General features: G+C 41.0%; 2 protein-coding genes across 4 annotated transcripts; one reads left to right on the forward strand and one right to left on the reverse strand.

Annotated features, from left to right (window-relative positions):
* Positions 1-30: 30 nt before the first annotated feature.
* On the forward strand, positions 31-2,830 carry gcnt3 (glucosaminyl (N-acetyl) transferase 3, mucin type). Its single transcript, XM_012871458.3, has one exon. It carries the CDS (start codon positions 864-866, stop codon positions 2,157-2,159), a length of 1,296 nt encoding a protein of 431 aa, XP_012726912.2. The 5' UTR covers positions 31-863; the 3' UTR covers positions 2,160-2,830.
* Positions 2,831-3,532: 702 nt separating this feature from the next.
* bnip2 (BCL2 interacting protein 2) lies at positions 3,533-15,567 on the reverse strand. Of its 3 annotated transcripts, none has more exons than XM_021320951.2 (12): positions 15,165-15,567; positions 14,525-14,897; positions 11,486-11,581; positions 11,332-11,396; positions 10,961-11,137; positions 9,267-9,449; positions 9,052-9,154; positions 8,844-8,975; positions 8,663-8,749; positions 8,478-8,576; positions 5,874-5,909; positions 3,533-4,215 (listed from the first exon to the last, which is right to left on the reverse strand). In XM_021320951.2, the coding sequence occupies exons 2-12, from the start codon at positions 14,875-14,877 to the stop codon at positions 4,158-4,160; spliced, it is 1,389 nt and encodes a 462-aa protein (XP_021176626.2). In that variant the 5' UTR covers positions 14,878-14,897; positions 15,165-15,567; the 3' UTR covers positions 3,533-4,157. The 3 variants fall into 3 exon arrangements, with proteins under 3 accessions (XP_021176626.2, XP_012726910.2, XP_012726911.2); XM_012871456.3 differs by adding an exon at positions 5,362-5,388 and having other exon boundaries at positions 14,525-15,562; XM_012871457.3 differs by lacking the exon at positions 5,874-5,909 and having other exon boundaries at positions 14,525-15,558.
* Between the last annotated feature and the right edge of the window lie 1,564 nt (positions 15,568-17,131).

Here is a 17,131-nt window from a genome sequence, read left to right on the forward strand (position 1 = left end):
TAAATCTAACCAAATTTAACCAAAGGTCGAATATCCACTCAGAAATGTGCCAGAAGCTTGTTACTGACAAACAAAGTGTTTGATAAAGATACAACCTGCTGAGGATCATTTCACCAGTTTTAGTCGGCGTGAATAGTGGTTGTAGATATTTTAACCTGTGAGTGGAGTGTCTGCACTGTGTGGATGAGTTAAAAATCAACAATAAATCCAAACTTGTGCATCCGATTAGTTTTCAAAACTCACTGACATTGTGTGTTGTATACCGATTCCACCCTGGGAAAACAGTTACCTTTAATGCATCATTAATATCCCCATATTAATGGCATTTATGCCCCTAATGAGTGCATGTAAACAGCTGACCAGAAGTGTAGCTATGGTCTTCTTTTCTTTATTTTGTTTATATTGTAAGTTACACTCTACAAAGTGCCTGTATCTGTACAATGCACACTGTTAGACAAACATGTGAGCACTCAATGAAAAACTACCTGCGTATTTGTGTAAATGTACCTATATTCTTTTTTTTTTTTTAATTAACATTAAAAAGGGTATTTGTGAAACCGAACATCAGAAAATAACTTTGCATGATTTAGATTGTAAATGTTAATATTTATTCTCACACCCCTATAACAACAGCAAAAATCCACATTCATTTCCTTAGAAGCTTCTGGTCCTACATTTGCTCAGTGTGTGGGCAAACCACCGATCTTTAAACAAAACAAGGATGCAGTTGGTTAGACCGTCCTGTCACACCTTTCTTTCCTGGCACACCTCCACGTGTGGGTCATTCAGTACCGCATCTTCTCCTCCACACGGGAAACTGCCTTGACGACAGCTCACCTGCCCCGTCGCTTCTGAGCAAAGAGATGACTTTCCCACAGCTCCACAGAAGGTGGATTTTTTTGACGACCGTCTTTTTCAGCCTTGCGTGTGTGTTGATTTCTTCATTGTTGTGGGAAACTGCCTTCGATAGAAGTCTGCATTCTGATCTTCATCTACCTGAGCAGTTCTCCTCGGACCTGCCTGCCTGTTTAGCTGTCATCACCGGAGACGTGGAGGGCAAAATGGCTAAACTGGAAGCGCTTCTAGGCTCCAGGAGTAAGAAATCGGCTCTTACCGAGGAATTCTACAACAACGCAACAGCGGACTGTGCAGCTTACATTGAGAATAGAGGTTTCATTACGGTGCCTCTTAGTGAGGAGGAGGCAAATTTTCCTATTGCATTCTCCATGGTGATCCACAATAAGATCGAGATGTTTGAACGACTCCTGCGATCTATTTACGCTCCTCAAAACGTGTACTGTGTGCACGTTGACCAGAAGTCTTCTCCGGATTTTCACAGGGCTGTTCAGAACATAGTTTCCTGCTTTCCCAATGTCTTCATATCTAGCAAATTAGAAAGAGTGGTGTACGCTTCGTGGTCCCGAGTGCAGGCAGACCTGAACTGCATGAACGACCTGCTGCAATCCGACGTCCAATGGAGATACCTTCTGAACACCTGTGGGACAGACTTTCCCATCAAAACCAACAGGGAGATGGTGATGGCTCTGAAATTCCTCAACGGGAGGAACAGCCTAGAGACCGAACAAACCAGCAGCCACAAGAAACGACGCTGGGAGTACCACTACGAGGTCACCGACACCATCCGGGGGACAGGCGAGAGGAAGAGCCCGCCGCCCATCAGCACCCCCATGTTCTCGGGAAACGCGTACTTTGTGGTCTCGAGGGCCTTTGTGAAATATGTGATGCGGAACAGAGAGGCGCAGAACTTCATGGAGTGGGAGAAGGACACGTACAGCCCAGACGAGCACATGTGGGCCACTCTTCAGAGGATGCCTTCTGTTCCCGGATCGGCGCCCGCAAACAGCAAATACCAAGTGTCGGACATGCAGGCTCTCGCCCGGGCCGTCAAGTGGTCTTACCTAGCAGGGGACGTGAACAAAGGAGCTCCTTACTACCCGTGCACGGGGGCCTACAGGAGAGCCGTCTGTGTGTACGGAGCTGGGGACCTCCTGTGGCTCCTGAGTCAGCAGCACCTCTTTGCAAATAAGTTCGACCCAGAGGTTGATGATATTGCCATCAGGTGTTTGGAGTCCATTCTGCGTTTTAAAGCTTTGGATCATGACTCCCTGGCTTCCCTGCAACATCCAAATGTCTTGTAGAATCTAATATGTATTTTATGTTGAGATGTTTTTTTTTTTCCCTTTTCCACTGAAGGTCAAGTTTGAGGTCAGGCATGGGCCTTTTTGCACATTCTCATGGTGTGATGACCTCAAGTAAGAATAACACTTCTGCTTTATTATCAGATGTTTAAAAGAAAAAAAGCACAACTTTATTAACTATATAGGTTTGAATTGCTCTTTGTGCAAAAATATTCTGCCTTTTGGCTATTTTTTAAAGTAAGAAGTCTAAAGAGTTGAAATTACCTGGTTAAATAAAACCAATTAACAGTGTCAATTGGCTTATATAGAACATTTTGTTTCCAAGCCATGAATGTGTTAACCTGGCTCTCGCCAGATGTATTTCGCTCCGCCTAGCTCCACTCACATGTGAGTGGAGCTAGGCGGAGCGAAATACATCTGGCGAGTCAGGTTATGAATGTGTGGCCAAATCTCCCTTTCTTGTATCCACATAAAAAGTGCCATTGAGTTCCTGTAGCTAGCCTACAGTTCACAGCTGTGCACATTTCTTGGGAAATTCTTTTTTTTTATCTTGTTAGATCTCATGTAATGTTTATATATTCTTTATGATTGTATAGAATTCTGTATTTTGTGTGTATTTTACTACAGTACAGGAAATAATATTTGACAAACAAAATGAATCATTGAGTCTTTGTGATTTTGCAGCAATACTTCCTGCTCAAGAGTTAAAACAATACCTGCATGAATAATTTTTTTGGGGGATGTTTTCTTTTTCTTACTAGTTAGATTGAGTCAAAAAACAAGACAATAGTATTGTGGATAATTTTCCTTCAAGAAACAGCTTTGCACACGTTACATCAAGTCGACATAACAACCTGGATGAGCTTTTCTGCTTTTCAATTTAGACACGACAGAAGTTATTGTCTTTAGACCAGAGTAAGAGAAACTGCTTAGTCAATCACATAATCTGGATGGTCTCCAGTAATACAATTAAACACCTTGGTGTTATTTTTGGCCAGGACAGGTAATTTAAATCACTATTAAACAGGTTTGTAGAATTTCCTTCTTTCACCTCTGGGATATTGCCAAAATTAGAAACCTGATGCCTTCTTACTGTATATACGGTAAGTATTGAAACAGGTTTTGGCTGTAATTATCTGTTTTTTGGCAAAACCTCCCTCTAGACGTTTTGAGCTAATGGTGGATTAACCCTCGACCTAACATTAACACTATAGTTTAAGCAAAAACTGTCTTAATAACTACGTTGACAGAAAACAAAAAACAAAACAAAAAACATTGAATCAACAAGTGCACACATGCAAGATGGAGCTGAATAAAATTTAAGCCTCAAACGTAAACATTTAAGGCCCAAAATGAAGATCTTGTACAAACACTGTAACTTGTGATATTTATTTAATAAAATTTGCTTCAGGCTCTCTCTCCAAAAGCCAGAAGGGACATCCGAGTCAGGGGCGACAAACGGCTTTATTCAACAGAACGTCAGCAGTGAACAGTGAAAAAGGTGCTGTTGATACTTTCCATAAAATGCCACTCAGTGAATCCGAGACCTAGAAATTGTAGTTTAAAAATCAGTTCATAAAAATATATTAATTTCTCTGCTTTGACATCTTTTGAATATAAATATATATTTCAATGTAATAGGGCAGAACATGCAACAACCACTTGTAACAGAGTGTGTTAAATAAAGTGAGGATATAAGTGAGAATATATCTGTAACTAAGAAACAGAAGCCAGGCTTCAGGGGGACTAACTAAAAAAAACAAACAATTAAAACATCCCCGACAGCATGTGGGCAAAGTGTTGACAGTTAGGTTTGACAATAAAATTAAAAAAGTACACAAAAAAAATGTCTGACAAAGTAACAGGCAGCATTGAGTCAAAAAGGCACTTTCCAGGTTGACAAAGAAGTTTTACTGTCACATCGGGCAGAACTTAAACGTGGACATGCGTTATAAAGATCCGTTTCTGTTCTGCTCCTCAAATTGCAGGGCGGGGCAGTTACTCTGGAACAGCGGCAGCGGCAATCTCCACCTTCCCGGACATTTCCTGGTCAATTCTGTGAAACATTTCAAAGTGACAGGACTGTTGTGAAACCGGGATGGTATCTATTTGATCAGTACCATCATAACTATGAAAACTAAACATGGGAGTTTTCCCTACTAAGGGTGCATTACAATGTTCATCCTTTGTTTCAAAATGCAAATCCTTTAAAGAGCAACATGGAGCTCATTAAGTGTGGTGGATGAAATCACTTTAGACTTTGTGTTTCAAGTACATTCTTTAAAGCAACACAGTTGCACCGATTGAGTTTCTGCAGGCCAATGCCAATTTTTTTGGTGGCTCACCTAAAGGTAAATGTAGACAGATTGCAATCTGACATTTCAGGTCACATAGAAAATTAATAAGTGTTTGTGACAAGGTTTTGGTTTACTTAAAAAAATAAATACCAATGTCCTTTAATGGACTGATTGTTCCTGTGATTCTAACTTCCAGCTTATTGGAAAGTCAGGTAGATCAAATCGATGCGTTTGGGTTTCTAATGGATTTTAACTTGTGCACCGATTTCTTTGTACCTCTTAATATTTCATGCCAATAAAAGTAGGATAGTGCTGCAAGTTAATTGATAGAGGTAGTGATTTTCCACTAAACAGAAAACAAAGGAAATGGATAATTATACTACGTTATGCTTAAAAATATGTCTCTAATAATTCTATAATCTCACAAAAAATTGGTGAAAATACATGGGACTAAAAAAAAAAAACTTGGCTGACCATTAGGTGCTTCTGTTATTCGTAATGTCATTAAGAATGCAGTGGGCAACTCCTCACAAGAACTTTTGTTCTAAAACTCCCCAGAGGGACCTGAGCGACAATATGGATATACCTTTCAATCAACTACACCAATGAATCATTCAACAGCTAGACATTAATCAACGATCAGGAATGAGCAGTAGATTTCAGAGTGCATTAGCAAAGCTGACACAAGGTCTCTGCTATTTACCAAAACATCAGTGGGGAGCAGGAGTGCAGCGAGTGAGTCATGCAAAAAAAAGCTGTGAGAGTGAACAAGCCGGGCGTTCAGTGAGGGCCGCTTACTGACTACCATGTGAGGACACAGTTAATGTGCAACAGTGCAACCACACACACCGCAATGACGAGGACAAACTAGTTCCTGGTAGCACTAACTCCAACAAAGAACTTACCAAATGTAAACTGCATCAACTCTAAACCTGTTTTTGTTTCATACAAGAAATAAGCCAGTAAGTGCGACATAAAGGCAATCTGCACACAATCACCTTCCTATCAACTGTTAACATTGCTGCATGAATTGGCTAACAAACAGCAGCTTCTGAAAGAGGCTTTAAAAGAATAAAGCCTTGTACATAATGTACAGATGGATGATATTCTGAGATCATTAAAAAAATAAAAACAAACTAAATAATGCTTACTTTACATTGCTGGCTCAGACAAGAGTTTAGCTGGTTAAACATTCACCAAGCCACCTATTTTAATGAGCAAACAGTCATTTAATCTGTTTTTTTTTTTTTTTTGGAATTTAAATCGTATCAGTAGAAATTTGCAAAGTAGCTGATCTTTCCTTCAAAAGAATAGGTGCCTTGGTGTGTCTTTCTGCAAGCTACCTGATCATTTTAGTGTTAGTTTCATAAAATATAAAAAGATGCAGAGACTTGACTCTTGGTGAAAGTGCAAATACCTTTTATTGCTTTTCCTATTTTTTTCGGCGTCAAACCTTAAGGAGGGGCAGGAAAACTGGTTTAAGCAGAGAAAACGCAGACAACCAAACAGCAACAACAGATCAGAACGTGCAGAATATCGTTGTCCAGAGTTTCTGGGAAGGACTTTTGATAGAATGATGACAAAAGAACTTTCACGTGTCGAGCTATAACCACAGGAAGGTCTCAGCGTGACGTATTTAGCAATGTAAATAAGTCATGCAGCGGGAGTGAACATCAGATAATTTCAAAAAATATTTGTAATTGATTTTTATATCACAGTCCTCTGAATCAGACAACCTTCAGGTATTTACTCACAACCTATTACAGCCAGCATAAAACAACTTATTGGAGCTCAGACACGACTTTTTCATTTGGACCTAGTCAATCAGAAAACGGAGGATGAGGATGCTGATTAGGGACGATGGGCAGAAGGGATAAAAGATGCTGTAGAGTCTTTCAGGCATAACTTTGCTGTTAGAGCTCAGAGTTGATCCTGATCATAAAGAATATTTGATCGAGTTAGATCTGAGATCTAAGTTTCTGCACCGTACTCCATTATAAATTTAAGTCAAACCCAGTTTTTTTTTACCTTAAAACAAAAAAGAAACATTGATGCTTGACATTGGATGTGAATCAGATGGTGACAGAATATATACGGTACCTGGCAACTTAATAGGCCTGTAACAATAGATATGTTCATCTGTTTGATTTTTTTTTTTTTTTATATTTCACAACATACTTAAACAATATATTAAAGTCATGATCAAAAATGATAAATGTGAGTATTAGACACATAAGAATGCAACGGTGTAGAAAAAAAAACTACTGACTATATATTTGGCAGCTCTAACAGATCATCGTGGATGACCAGGACATGCTGACACTGCCCGGTTGTGTGGCAAATACACAATATTCAATACTTACACTTTGTATTTGTGACGCACACACAGCTCCCAGCAAAAGTATTCATACCGCTGAACCTTTTCACTTTTTTCGTACAGCAACCACAAACAATCTTTTTTTGTCAACAGTCAGTATGGAGGAAAACAATCTATGACTTTTTTTTTATTTTTAGAAAATCTCAGGCTTGCTATGCAACTGTACTTGGTCCTAATTAACTCCTATACCCCTAAATGAAAATAATTGCCATCACAAGTTGATCTAGTAAACAGAACCAGCCTGTGGCTGCATCTGAAATGTTGTTATAGCTCCTAGCTCCTGTTACTTGATCATGGGGTCAACAGTAAGAACTTTACATGGGGAGGAACAGAGCTGCGGACTGCTGTACCCATTTCGGACAGCCTTTAACTCGTATGCCATTACGCGACGGAAACACACAGAAGATGAGTCGAATCCAGGCCTACAGCCTTCTGATAACTGCAAAAGTACGCAAGTTAGACATTTTTATATATATATATATATATATATATATATATATATATATATATATATATATATATATATATATATATATATATATATATATATATATATATATATATATATATATATAACTTCCTTCGATTTAAACCTGCCGTAACACTGTTACAGTATCGGCGCTCTTCTCTCCGGACATTTCTGTTAATATCCGTGAGGTGGGCTGTTCTTATAACTTATGTCTCGCAGAGGACTGTGGGATTCCTTGCGGCCTCTTAGCGACATCACGAGGTTCCTATGCTAAAGTAACTAAGTAAGGAAGCATACAGGCTCCTTTTCCTACCTCCTTCCTTACTGACAGCACTTATGGCAACCGCTGACGCACTTCCACTTTGGCTCTTACCAGTTAAACCTTTTCGGATGCAGCCTGTGTGTGCTTTCCTCCCAGCATAAATCCAGCTGTTAGGTAAAAGTTTAACATCTGGATTTTACTGCTCATTAGTAAACAGCCTCAGGAAGACTCAGAAACAGAGCAGACACGACATGGAGAAAGAGAGCACTAATCAAAGAGGGCAGCCAAGAGGCCCACGGTAACTCTGGAGGAGCTGCAGAGACCCACACCTCAGGTTGGGACAAATCTGTTGCCAGGACAACCGTTACCTGCATTGTCTATCTTTGAAAAACTCTTGAAGACTCAGCTTTTCGGAGAGCATTTCCGACCATAACGCCGACCTTGTACTTCCCCACCCCGTCTACTGTATCCGTTTCTGCTCTTCCCTCTATGGCTGTACTCCAGTTCTACAGCCACCCCATCACCTCTGGCCAGTGGCTGACTGTTGGCTTTGATATCAACTACGTTGTTATTTCCTTATTTGTAAGTCAAATGAATAAACGTAAACGGTTAAAAGCAGGATTAGGTTATACAACGATATCCCAGGCTTTGAACATCTAAAAAGGCACAATGGCGAACCCAAGCTGTGGCCATCTTCTTATCGTGTGTAAAGCTGTAAAGTGACAAAATGCAAAGATGTTCTAGGGGATGAATACCTTTGCAAAGGAGTGGAAAATAAAGGCCATGCTGGGTATCTAACTTGCATATAGGTATACATGTAACTAGCGGAGCCTAAACCGAAGACCTCTTACAGCCTCAGCCGTAGTTTGACACTGCATGGGAATAAAACGGCACGGGTGTGTTAAATACTCACTGTTTGATACAATCAGGTATGGACACATACTCCATTGGAACGAGCTCAGCGAGGTCTGTCAAGCTGTACACATACTTGACTTTCTGAGTAAACTTGGTGCTGCGAAATAAAACAAAAAAAAAGGTACAACAATACACATATTTTGCATTATTTCAATATTCCAAACAACTTAAGCCTAAATGTACCTTATGAAAGGTTTTGTGATTGCCAGCAGGGTGCGAATAAACCAGGAGGGATGGACGATTATCAATGATTTGAGATTTTTCCGTAACCTGTACCAAGAGAACGATCAGGGGTTAATAAAGGTCAAAGCGGCACCAGTCTCCAGATGTCATTTTTCTATTTAGGATGACCGTGTTGAGTTACCTCCTATCGATCTGCTGGTAGCACTTCCTGAGCCAGCCGACGGTCGGCATCTTTTTCCGAGACGTCGCCCCATTTAAATACACGATCATATAATTCTCTGCAACCAGCAGCTCCAGAGTCCCGATGACGTACCTGGAGCAGAAAAAGGCTCAATACCAAAAAAACGGTTTAAAACGCCGGCCTTGAGAGCCCGGGGTCGTTCACTTACTTGAATAAATTGTCCATGATGTATCTATAATTTGGTTGACTGCTCTCAGGCATGAAGCAAACGGCGAAGACAATTATGGCGTTCAAACCGTCCCCATAATAACCTGCAGACAACATGTCAAACGTTAAAAAAAACCAGGGAGAAATCCACCTGGAATATCAAAAATAAAACTCAATTCACTGAATCTTTGTGCGTAGCGGAAGAAACCTACTGACCCCCGTGGCTGATGACTTTTTTGTAAAGTTCGATGGCCTTCATATCCACTCTGTGATCTTGATCTCCAATACGGAAAGTCCTCCATCGCCGGCCCTCCTCCCGCTCTTCTGACGCAGAATACTCCTGGACGGACTCTACGCCTTTCTGCAGTATTTCTGTGGTTTTTGGTTTAGGAAGATCGTCTGAAGGAGAAAAAGAAATACATTTGTTATATATAAACTATCTTAAGCTAATCCTCAACAACGATCTGGTGATTTGTGTGATTCAAATCAGAACATTCATCATTAAACATACACTCAAATCTGTGGATTATTTTCCTCATGCTCCAATTACATGCATTTTGATCATCTGGATCTCTTGACATGCTTTGTTTTCAGATTAAAACACCAACAATCACAGCCCCGATTTATTCTGTTTCCAGGCCTTTTTAGGAAGAAAAAAAAACGGCATTTTTTTTTTTATAAAACACACATGAAACATCTTGTGACACTTAAAAATGTCAATCATTAACAGATGAAGTCAGATATTTAAATACTCTGTCGTAAAATATATTTTTCTCTCTCGCCGTCTGACATCAAATCAGACGAAAGTTTTCTGGTTTTAGGTCAGTTAGGATTAGCAAAATTATTTCCATTTGCATAACGCCATAATAATAAGAGACTCTTTTAGGGATGCAGCCTGAAGCTGGAGAGAGACGGTTATCCACAGTGAAACGCGTCTTACACTGTCAAACGCTGAAAAGCCACTCAGGAAGGAGAAGTCAACCCATCAAAAGTGACGTTTAAAGCCAGATTATGGTTTGCAACTGCCCTGAGTGAGATGAGGGCTGATAAAACTAAAATAAAGGGTCCTCCTCAATTACCATCACACAAAAATAAAAATAATAAAAAAAAATTAGGTGTATGCATACATCTGGTTTCAACTAAATGTTTGTTCACAGCAACAGTCCAGGAACTGCTGTTTATACTTTATACACGTATAGCAGCATAATGTTCCAACTTTAAGACAATTGTTGGGATGATCTCACAGTAAATCTCACTGACACAAATATATTCAGACTGTTCAACAATTAGTCCATCTACACCAGATTCAAGATACCTGCATCCATTTCTACTCTCATTAATCCATACTTTCAGAGAAAAAACAATAAAATAGCTCATATATTTAAACTAAACCGTTTCCAGGGCGATAAGAAGCCCTTAACACCTTGGAAGATGTACTTTTAAAACAAACCCCAAAAAATTTAATCAAAACAAAATCAAAGAGTCAAACGTGAGAGAGAGAAAAAGGCGTTTAAACAATTGAAGATTGGGATCATAGGATTTGATTGACTTGCGGTTTGCAGAGAAATATTAAAGTCTGTCCACGAGGCCTTACCACAGACAGGGAAAAAGCTGCTGCTGGACTGCAGCCTGTTTCCAGGCACACATTGGAAACAACTCTTCCAAGTGAAAAAGAAGAACGCAGCAATGAGGGAACACAGGAACAACAAACAGCATTTTCAACACAGTGAGGCAGTAATCTCCCAAAGGAAACCTGCTAAAAATCAACCATTTATAAAAATCACAGAACCAAGTTTAAGCCGCTTCTCTTCTGCAGCTCTTCATTCTTTTCTGTTAGTAAGGCAAATTAAAAAACAGCAGTGCTACAACACCCAACATTAGCGCTAAAAGCTAAGGACGCTGCCGTTTACCTTCCCATTCAAACTCTTGGCTGTTGTCGGACGGGGTCTCTATTTCATCGAGATCCAGCTCCGTGCTTTCCTCCAGCTCATCGGAGAGAAGCGAACCCTCGCTGCGGTCCAGGGTTAGACTGATGTCTGGAGCGGACAGCTTTTTCTTCGCCTTCTTGCCTCCGTTCACTGCGTAGTCTGAGACAGACGAAAACGCTTAGTAGCTCTATTATTTGTGAAGCCATCTTAAGCACGGGTTACATTTATTTATTTTTAAATGATTTAACTTTAAGATGGAAAAAAACTTAAACCAACTGAAATGACATGTTTTACGATGTAAAAGTTTAAGACTTCTGCAGCAATGTCGCAGTGCGTTGCTGTGTTAGGGTTACCAGGGTCTGTCTCTTCAGAGGTTCCAGCAAAGAACTCGTCCAGCTCCTCTTCCTCTGGGAGGGGCCTAAAGGCAGGAACAGCGTCTTAACTTCAGCACATTAGAACTTATATAGAACTTATCCTGAGCTGTGATGCGCGGGGGGCCGTCAATACCGTGGGAAGTCTTCGTCCTGCCACTCTTCCTTCAGCTCAACTCCTTCCATTCTCAGACGGGCTTCCGTCGTGGCGACCGACTCTTGCCTCTCTAAGCTGTTTGTGTGTGTGTGTGTGTGGGGGGGGTAGACAGAGAGACACAAACAAGAATTGAACACTTGATAATCAGCAGTGCCTAACTGCTACAAGAGAAGGTCTTTTGTAGCACAAAATGGGCTGAGTTTAAGAGCGGGTCAACGCTGATCATCAGCACGATCTAAACCCATAATTGGTTATTTATTTTTTTTTTTGAAAGGTGATGCGTAAAGTCTTAATGAGATCAGCCAGGAAGTCCTAAAGTCAAACTGATTTGCCAAATCGCCACGGCCACATTCGTTTTGGGGTTACTGCGTCAGACACTAGCAGCCTGTTCCCCCCCCCACAGACGCAGGGGCACTGTGACGATTAAATCAGAGCTCAATGAAACCAAATCATTTCACCAAGGAAACAGAGACCAATTCAGCCTCTCCTAAAGTCCACGCTGCATTACAGCGTCCTGCAGGCTCGCCGACAGCAGCCTCTGCTGATGGCCTGAAACAACCCTTGAACCGTCTACGTTTGACATTTTCCTTTCGCAATAGATCTGAGATGTTGAACTGATTCTGCGGCATGCGCAACAAGCCCTAAAAGCATGTATATATATGTATATGCGAAGAGTTACTGTTGTCTATAAGCAACCTAATTATAAAGATATTGTTGATGTTGGGGATGTTCTCACGGCTTTGTTTACGCATTGACACGAAGCAGCGTGCGGAGCGTAACCATAGCAGTAAACAAGAAGACGGGACAAAGCTCCATTATACCAGGATATGACCTGCCAGATGCTCTGAAAGCAAACATGGCACAATATAATTTAGATCCTTGTTTAAGCACTAAGTCAAAAGTTACAGCTTGGTCTCCTCATCGGGTCCTTTGCTGTTTGAAAGCTTACCAGCTTCTGCTAAGAGCTTAGTTTAGGAGCCACAAGCCTGACTAATGCTAAACGTGGCATCTGCTTCCCAGAGCTCCCTTTAGTGGACTGAGGCGCTGTATTAGGGCTCATAAGAGCAATTCCACACATGTTGTACTCAACATGTCAGAATAAACCCATGTATGCTTCTGCCTAGCGCTAATCTCTCAATAACCTGAGGGGGGGGGGGGAGGGGGGGGGAAACCAGCTGAAACAGGAAGATTGCTTCCTGCAGAGGAAAGCTGCAGTCCGAGTGGACAGACTAAAGGTGAGCCAAAATTAAGGAGGTTTAAAACAAAACCTGAACCCTGCCGCCGGGCTTTGGTAGGGCTGCATAAAAGGAGCGACGCAACTTATAAGGAAATGTCAAGGCGAAGTCAAACTGTGGCGATGACGTCTGCGTGAGATGCTTCACAAGCGAGTCTTTTATCCGCGCGATTAACCTCCAAAGTTCTCGGCCTCGCCATCACCCCCACAAGCGCGCGCGCACAGAGGTTTCCTGAAAAAAAGGCGTGCGACGATCTCTAACGGGCCGCTGAAATAAGAAATTATAACCGGTTTCCAGCACATAAAATGTCTTTTTTCCCCCCATACAGCTCAGTCCTTTTTGAGTTTGAATTCATCCCAGACGTGTTTACAGCGGGTCGGGTTTGCATTGCGGTACCAGCAGAAACTAAAAACTAGGAGGAAGGACGCAAGAAAGGAGAGAACGAACGATTCAGACTCTTTGAATCAAAGTTTGTTTGTTTATCAAGACGATTTTCTGTTTGGGAAAGCATTTAACGAGGAGTTTTTGGGCACTAGGACGAGTTTTAGAAAAAAAACACAAACATAAACTGAATCATACGGACTAATCAAGCCTGGACTGAATTATTCTACGATAAGATTCTTCAAAAACGCCAACTGTGATTTGTGAGATTTTGTTACAGTTGGAAAAGCAAAAAACAACACAGGGGTGATACAGTGCTATAAAAACACAGTTCACATCTGTCTGGTCTTGGGAAGCCAGCATCACTTCAGGAGGTGGACGTTGGGATACACCCCTGATAAAACACAAACACGAGACAGTCGGGATTCTGTTATGGTTGTCTGGTGATGTGTCGGTGAAAACGGTAGCTTAGGAGGACAGGGCTTAAAATGGTAAACAAACCGGTCACTAATTTTTAAAATGACACATTAAAAAGGAGAGAGGTGACCTAGTGGGTAAGAGCGGGGCGCTTTGCGTCCAGAAGAGGCCGCATGTTTCTGGGTTTGAATCCCACAGACTGCAATGTATGCTACCATTGTTATTTATTAGTATTTGTATTGGCATCATCATTATTATTATTACAATAAATGCGACATTTGGCTTCTTGGAAGCAAAATGTGTAAATAAATAAATAAGGTGGACTCAAAACTTTTTACAATACAGGGAGAAGGTAGAAAACCAGTGATTGTTGGGGAAAAAACGAAAAGAAAGACAACAAAAACAGAAAACATGGAAGCCTCTACCAGCTGTTTCTGGCTCCTACTTCTTACTATTGACCTTTAGCTTTGAACATTGTTTATATGAAGTAATAAATGCTTCAAGTTTGCGTGATTTTAAAATGCACAAGTACAAAAAACAAAAAAAAACAACAACAACAACACCATTATCTGTACCCATACTTAAAATCACGGAGAGATGCCATGAGCATTTTCTATTTCTGTACCGTGGGCTGATACTTTCTCACTTCTCTAAATGTTTACGAAGTTTCTGTAACACTTTTAAAAGGAGAAGTTCACGTTGGACCAAACAGGAGGAATGGTGGAAAAAAAAAAAAAAAACACGGTGGGATCGAGAGGAGATGGGAGCCCTAATAACTGGACGGTGGTTCTTTTCAGGATGCCTCGCACGGTTTGCTGGAGAATTTCTGGCATAAAAAAAAAACAAAAACTTCCAACCCGCTTAAAATTAGGAGATGACGTGTACTTTAGTTATATCGATTTGCTTTCTGGCGCAATGTGAAACCACACACTTGGGGAACACCTAAAAGAACCCCCCCCCCCCTTTCCCCCCGCGACATACACACCTTCCAGTAGTTCCAGGTGGCGAGTGCGACCTGGGAAGGCTAACCGGGGTAGAGCGTCCTCCTCCCGGCGCTTTCTGCGCTTCTCCCGGCGCCGTCCCTCTCGCGTTGGTCAAACTTTCTTCCTGCGACTTCTCGCCATTTTCCACCGCCGAGGCTGGGTTAACCTGAAAGTCCTCGTCGCCCCCCTCCTCCTCCTCCTCCTGCTCTCCCGACACTCCGGAAGACGAAGGACTCGGCGTCTGTCTGTGTCCCAAATCCCCATGAGTCCTGCTGGGTGTGACAAAATCTGCTCTATTGTTCAAAGCCGTGTCCCCCTTCAGCGCCGCTTCACTTTCCATCAAGTCCGATGCCATGAGTCCTGCTCCCCGGTCGCCTATGGTTCCGACAGGGGGTTCGTGTGGAGAAGAAGAAGAAGTGGAAAAAAGAAGAAAAAGAAAAACACCGGTCCGCTTGTATTTCCTTAGATGATCAACAAGCTAGACTGGACTAACAAAACTTCTTTAGAAGTTTGTTGCTAACGGGCTAACACCCCTTGGAAACCGCAAAACTAGCCGAGCGACGCGTTAACACTTACACGTTAACATACCTAATAACCGAAAAAAGTGTGAAATATCACACCGCGCACTTAAGATTTAGTCACCTTTTCTGGACGCGTCACGGCGACAAGCTGGCGAAGTGTGCTAGCTGTGTGCGCATACAAGCAGCAGCAAGCAGAACGCAGTGATCCTGCTGATCAAGTTTCCTTCCTTCCTCCAAGTCACAATGCTCTCTCTCGGCTCTCTCCTGCGGACGTTTAACAGACGTTAGCCACGTTAGCCTCTTCGGCTGCGTGAAGCTAACTTAGCCGACAGCGGCGGCTAACGACAAATATGTTTCCCACCGAATGTCTGCTTAACACACAAATAACTGTCTAACCGTATAACTTCTTCAGCGCCAGGCTCTTCTTTCTTTTATTTCTTTCCTTTTTTTTTTAAACAAGGAATTGCGTAAACAGCGCTTACTTGAACTTGCTAAAGTTTGAGACTCCCCAACAAACGGTTGTTACATGGGCGGTTAAAGAAATACATTGCCCACGGGCACACACCGGTAAAAGGAGGGGGCGCCCTGCCCTTCACTTTAGCCAAACACATGTTGCTGCTGTTTTTACACAAACATGTTTATATATTTACATGTTATTTATTACTAAAAAATAAGTTGATAGTAGTTTTTTTAACTGCTTAATTTAGGTGAACTTCTTACAGCTGCTTTTGCTCAAATTTGTAATTGCTTTGTTAGTTTTAGATTGTTAGCATGGCTTTTTTTGTGTCTTGCTAAATTAGCCCCCCCCCCCAAAAAAAAAAAAACTTGATAAAGAAATTGAATATAGTGAAGTGACAATAACTGATTCAGTATCAATTCAGAGTCAATAAAAAGTGAAGTTAAATATTGTTGTAACTCCTGTTAAACAAGTTTCTTCAAGGAGATGTAGACAGTGATGTAAATGTCAGAGTAAAAAAAAATAAACAATAAAAAAACCCAATGCATTTAATAGTGTAGTGTTTGAAAAAACATCTAGTCTTATTTGCTAACTGCAAATGCATTTTTCAACCTTTAAGCAGGTATTAAAATTTATTTTCATAAAGCCCACATTTCTGTATAAAAAAATTGTTATTATTGGTCTAATATTTTAATATTAAATGTGTTTTTATTCATTCTAAGTGGAAAATCTTCATCATTTACGGAAGTAAATGCTTGAGAACATCAGTGTGTAGTTAACTTATATAATGTGTGTTCACTTGGTGAACTGGGTTACTGAAATAAATGAAACTTTTATTAATATTCTGATTCATTGAATATGCTTGTATAAACCAATATTTATGTTCTTCCTATACCAATACAATACAAAAGCATGACAAGTTCTTTATAGACACGGTCGTAACTGGTGACCTTCGGGTCACTAGCGAGCTAGCGTTTGGTGTTATAGGGAAGCATCTCACTGTTCTGGTGGGGATGGTGTTATCCACACAGAAATGTGTATAGTCAGTCACACACTCAGTTATGGCATTGACGTCCTCTCCATGTTGCAGGTACAGTGCATTCCAGTATGTTGCCTCAAAACAGGACTTCTTCAGCTTCCTGTGACCATCTTCTCACAGTTATCTTCTTCAGTTTGCCTCTGAAAAGGGGCTTATATTCTGAGCAGGGGAAAAAAAAAACAGGTTGTGATCTGATTAGCCAAGAAGAGGTCATGCTATACAGACATGTGAGTCATTGATATTTGCAGAAAACAATTGCAAGGTTTTGTTTTCTATAGTAGAGCAGGTGATAAACTGTTGAAGAAAATTGGAAGTGTAGCAGAGACTGAGGCATCATTAAAATCACCTGTTATTGCCACAAAGGCATTGGGGAGTTGTTTGTAGCTTTGCAACAACTGAACTGATGACATCAGATGGAGTGTTAGCAACAGCAGTTAGGGGAACATAGACTGTTGCCAAAATAACCCTGGTGAACTTGCTGGGTAAATAATATGGACAAAAACTCACTGCTAACACTTCAATATCTGGGCTTCAGAGATTAAACTACACAGTAAGATGTCCTGAATGAATGACACTATCACTTTGTTCAGAA

Source organism: Fundulus heteroclitus, chromosome 2 (genome assembly GCF_011125445.2).
Source record: "Fundulus heteroclitus isolate FHET01 chromosome 2, MU-UCD_Fhet_4.1, whole genome shotgun sequence".
Taxonomy (NCBI): Eukaryota; Metazoa; Chordata; class Actinopteri; order Cyprinodontiformes; family Fundulidae; genus Fundulus; species Fundulus heteroclitus.

Excerpts from the sequence above, each read along its gene's own strand:
- gcnt3 (XM_012871458.3), top strand. The coding sequence starts at position 864 with ATGACTTTCCCACAGCTCCACAGAAGGTGGATTTTTTTGACGACCGTC.
- bnip2 (XM_021320951.2), bottom strand. The coding sequence starts at position 14,877 with ATGGCATCGGACTTGATGGAAAGTGAAGCGGCGCTGAAGGGGGACACG. Across the intron at positions 11,397-11,485 it reads CAGGACGAAGACTTCCCACG|GCCCCTCCCAGAGGAAGAGG; the intron begins GTATTGACGGCC and ends TCCTGCCTTTAG. Across the intron at positions 4,216-5,873 it reads AATAGGAAAAGCAATAAAAG|AATTGACCAGGAAATGTCCG; the intron begins GTATTTGCACTT and ends AATGTTTCACAG.